Below are 3,900 nucleotides of genomic sequence, written 5' to 3' on the forward strand. Positions count from 1 at the left end.
CGACTCGGCGAGTTGGTCACTTAAACCCCCGAAAAATCCCGCTCCGACTCGGCGAGTAAGCATGCCTGCTCGTCGAGTCCCTTTCCTTAATTTACACTTTAAGTCCTTCAACAACACCTCTGGAATTTGGGGTGTTACAAATTCTATAAAACGACAATGTGTTTTTTTCTATGTCAAATCTAGAGATTTTTTAAACAAAATAGTGTATTTTAATAAGATATTTACCAAAATGGTATGGTTTTAAAAATATTTATCATTTAGGTTAAATTTTATACCAAATCAAAATTAAAAGGTTAAATAAAAAAATAAGAAATTGAATTATCAGGGTAATTACATTTTCGTTCTGTTAATATTTAGTTAATTTTTTATATACATATAGGTAGCAAACTTGATGAAAATGTTTACATATGATCGGATGTAACATGCTACAACCGGTTATAATAGTCATTCGTGAACATTTCAAAAAAGTTTGTTACATAGATTTATAAAAAAAATTATCCTAATAGAAAAGAAAAGTTAGTTAACTTAATAAGTTGAATTCCTATTATTTTTATAAAAAATCCTACTTAATTGCCCAATTTGTGCTATGTTTGCAATTTTACTGAGTAAAAGGACGCTTCCTGCAAACTAAGTTGATCTTCATGTTAAACCCTCAACTGAACCCTTCCTCTCATTTTTCTCGCCCCCTCTTTCACTGGATCGGTTCATCAAGCTCTACTCCCCGCCAATCCAATTTCTGCTCTCCGTTGATGTGTATTTCTCTTCGTAGTACATGTTCTTAGTTGATTCCAGGTCTCGACATGAAAGCTTTGAGGTTAATTCAAACACTTGCTAATCATTCTTCAAAAACCCCTAAAAACTCCAATCTTAATCCCACCTTTCTCTCTCGATTTTTTGCATCTCAACCCCTACAAGAAACCCCAGCATCCGAAAGCGAAGAAACTCACATCACCGACACCAATGGCTTCGGATTCGACAGCAGTCATTACGAGTTACCAAACGTGACACTAGGTTTGGGCTTAGATGAGGCTATTACTCCCGTCTCAAATGCCGAATCCACCTGGGACGAAAAGTATCGGTGGAAAGTTAACAAAACTATATTCGGAGAAGAGCATGAGAAATCAGTGAAGGAAAAGAAAGAGAAATTAGTGAAGGAAAAGAAAAAGAAGAAGAGTAAGAAAGAGAGAATGATGGAGCAGGAAGAGAAAAGGCATCGTGCTGCAATTCTCTCCAAGGCTCTGCTTGAAGCTGCGGTGGCTCCAACCGATGAAGACGAAGATGATGTTGAGGCGGTGAAGATGGAAGATCAGTTGTCTCTCTCAGTTGGGATTATCGGAGCTCCTAATGCTGGAAAATCCGCCCTCACCAATTTCATGGTATGCATGTTTCCACTTGTTTTCATCAAATGTCTCATATGTTAATGCTTCTGAGCTCTTTGAACACCCACTAATCACTTTACAGATTAGAATGTTTAGCTAGAATTGATCATTTAGGTCAAATCGGATTTCTGTTTATGTAGGTTGGGACGAAGGTTGCTGCAGTTTCACGAAAGACAAACACAACTACACATGAAGTATTAGGTGTGATGACGAAAGGAAAAACGCAAATAGTATGTTCCCTTTTGATGCCTCTCATCTTTTTACCAGTATCACATATTACAAACATCCTCACTTGATAATTTTCTTTGATGAACAGTGTTTCTTTGATACCCCTGGGTTGATTATGAGAACTAATGGACTCCCAAAATCCGACATTAGAGTTCGAGTTGAAAGTGCATTGAGTTCAGTTGATCTTTATGACACGCTGCTTGTCATATTTGATGTTCATAGGCATCTTATCAGGTTTATCTTTTACTAGACACAAAACGTTGACATATTATCTTGTTTGTTTGTGTAATTGTGTTATTGATGATGATATATTGTACAAAAATGAATGACATATATATGTATATAGGCCTGATAAAAGAGTGGTGGGGCTTATTAAACAAATGGGTTCAGAAGTGAATCCAAAACAAAAACGAATCTTATGCATGAACAAAGTAGACTTGGTAGAGAAAAAGAAAGATTTATTGAAGGTTGCTGACCAGTTTAAAGATCTTCCTGGATATGAAAAGTAGGTGTAATAACTAATAATTTTTCTTTTCATCCCGGTTTTGACCCTGAATTTACATTTATTTGCTCTTTTGTCCCTACAGGTATTTCATGATTTCTGGGCTTAAGGGTTCTGGTGTCAAAGATCTTGTACAATATTTGATGGAACAGGCAAGCTTGAAGCTTTTCCATAATTTTCATGTTTAATATTATTTTTTTTTTCGTATAATAATTTTGTGTATTTTTGTGGGTGTATGATTTTTTGATATGTTAGGCAGTTAAAAGACCATGGGATGAAGATCCTCTGATCATGACACAAGATGTCATGAAGAACATATCACTAGAAGTTGTTAGAGAAAAATTTCTAGACCATATACATCAGGTATAGGTATTATATAATATTTCTTATTGGAACTTTAAAAAAAAATCAAATTACCAATCAGTTATCATTTAAATTTGTAACAGGAAATTCCATATGATGTTGAACATCGATTAATAGATTGGAAGGAATTGCGTGATGGATCTATAAGGATCGAGCAGCATTTCATCACTGATAAACTCAGTCAGAGGAAAATTATAGTTGGGAAGAATGGTTCTAAAATAGGGTAATTAATCTACTTTCATCACCGAAAAGTCTTCCTCTTTTAAATATCATAATCAAGTTTGTATAAAATGTTTTTGTTTTCTTCAGGAGAATAGGAGTTGAAGCCAATGAAGAGCTGAGATCTATATTCAAGCGAAATGTCCATCTTATCCTTTTGGTCAGACTCAAATGATCAACAATGAAACCCATTAACAATGATGTTCCTTTCATATGTTGAATAGTCAACATAACAGAAAGGTATAGTTTTGTTATATGTAAATGTAAATTTAATCTTTTTTTTTTTTTTTTTTTTGATATTCACTCTTATAATGTTCCTTTAGTAATGTTTTGGTTATATTCTTTGTAAGAGTTGCATAATTGAGGTCTCTTTTACAGAATGCAAGAGATTTGATTTGATTTCCACATAAACAATTTACATATAGCTCATATATTTTGCACTGCATCTTCCTTGTTATCACAACACTTCATTCATGATTTTGTGTTTTAATGGTTTCATAATACAATGTGTACTTGGTAGAGGCCCAAGTCACGTATATAGGATGCCACAATAGACAATGTTAAATGTTAATGGTTTACATCTTCAAATCATTAAGTTTATCATTTACACTAAAAAAAATATTTTTGGAATTTTGGGTGACATTAAGTATTGTTAAATGATTACCAACTAAAAAAATGGTAAACTGGACCATATGAGGAGCACATATCAACAGTGTTCCAAGGCCCATTTGGCTTTATATGAGATCAATTGTGGAACACTAGTAATATTTTATTTTGGGTGTCTTTAGGTTTAAACCCTAAAATGTAAATAGGTGTGGGTTTTGTTGATATAGAGTGAGTTGGTGACATATCACCCCCTTAATATAGTATAAATGTTTGTATTCTTAAAAATACTAGGTGTATGACCCGTGTATTACACGGGTTTATTAAAAATACAAATTTAATATCAATATTTAAACATTAAATTTAATATCAATATCAATTTTAGAGCTCTCATTAATTATGATATTTATTTCATTATAAATATATCAATTCTTTTTCAAGGAAACATTTATTTCTCTCAATATTATAACCGAAATAAGTTATGATATGTGAACAAATCAGAAAATTACATGTGGAAATAAATAAATTCTAAAAATCTATTAAAATGCCATGTGTCCAAATCAATGAGGACATGACATGTGGCAGAAAATGAGTTTTATTTATTAG

General features: G+C 32.9%; 1 protein-coding gene across 1 annotated transcript; it reads left to right on the forward strand.

Annotated features, from left to right (window-relative positions):
* Nucleotides 1–637: 637 nt before the first annotated feature.
* Nucleotides 638–3,071, forward strand: LOC145057261 (GTP-binding family protein). Its single transcript, XM_079005042.1, has 8 exons — nt 638–1,376; nt 1,520–1,609; nt 1,696–1,841; nt 1,954–2,112; nt 2,195–2,261; nt 2,365–2,472; nt 2,556–2,695; nt 2,782–3,071. The coding sequence occupies exons 1-8, from the start codon at nt 801–803 to the stop codon at nt 2,864–2,866; spliced, it is 1,371 nt and encodes a 456-aa protein (XP_078861168.1). The 5' UTR covers nt 638–800; the 3' UTR covers nt 2,867–3,071.
* Nucleotides 3,072–3,900: the final 829 nt, after the last annotated feature.

This window comes from Lactuca serriola, chromosome 6 (assembly GCF_051521515.1).
Source record: "Lactuca serriola cultivar US96UC23 chromosome 6, Lser_US96UC23_V15, whole genome shotgun sequence".
Lineage (NCBI taxonomy): Eukaryota > Viridiplantae > Streptophyta > Magnoliopsida > Asterales > Asteraceae > Lactuca > Lactuca serriola.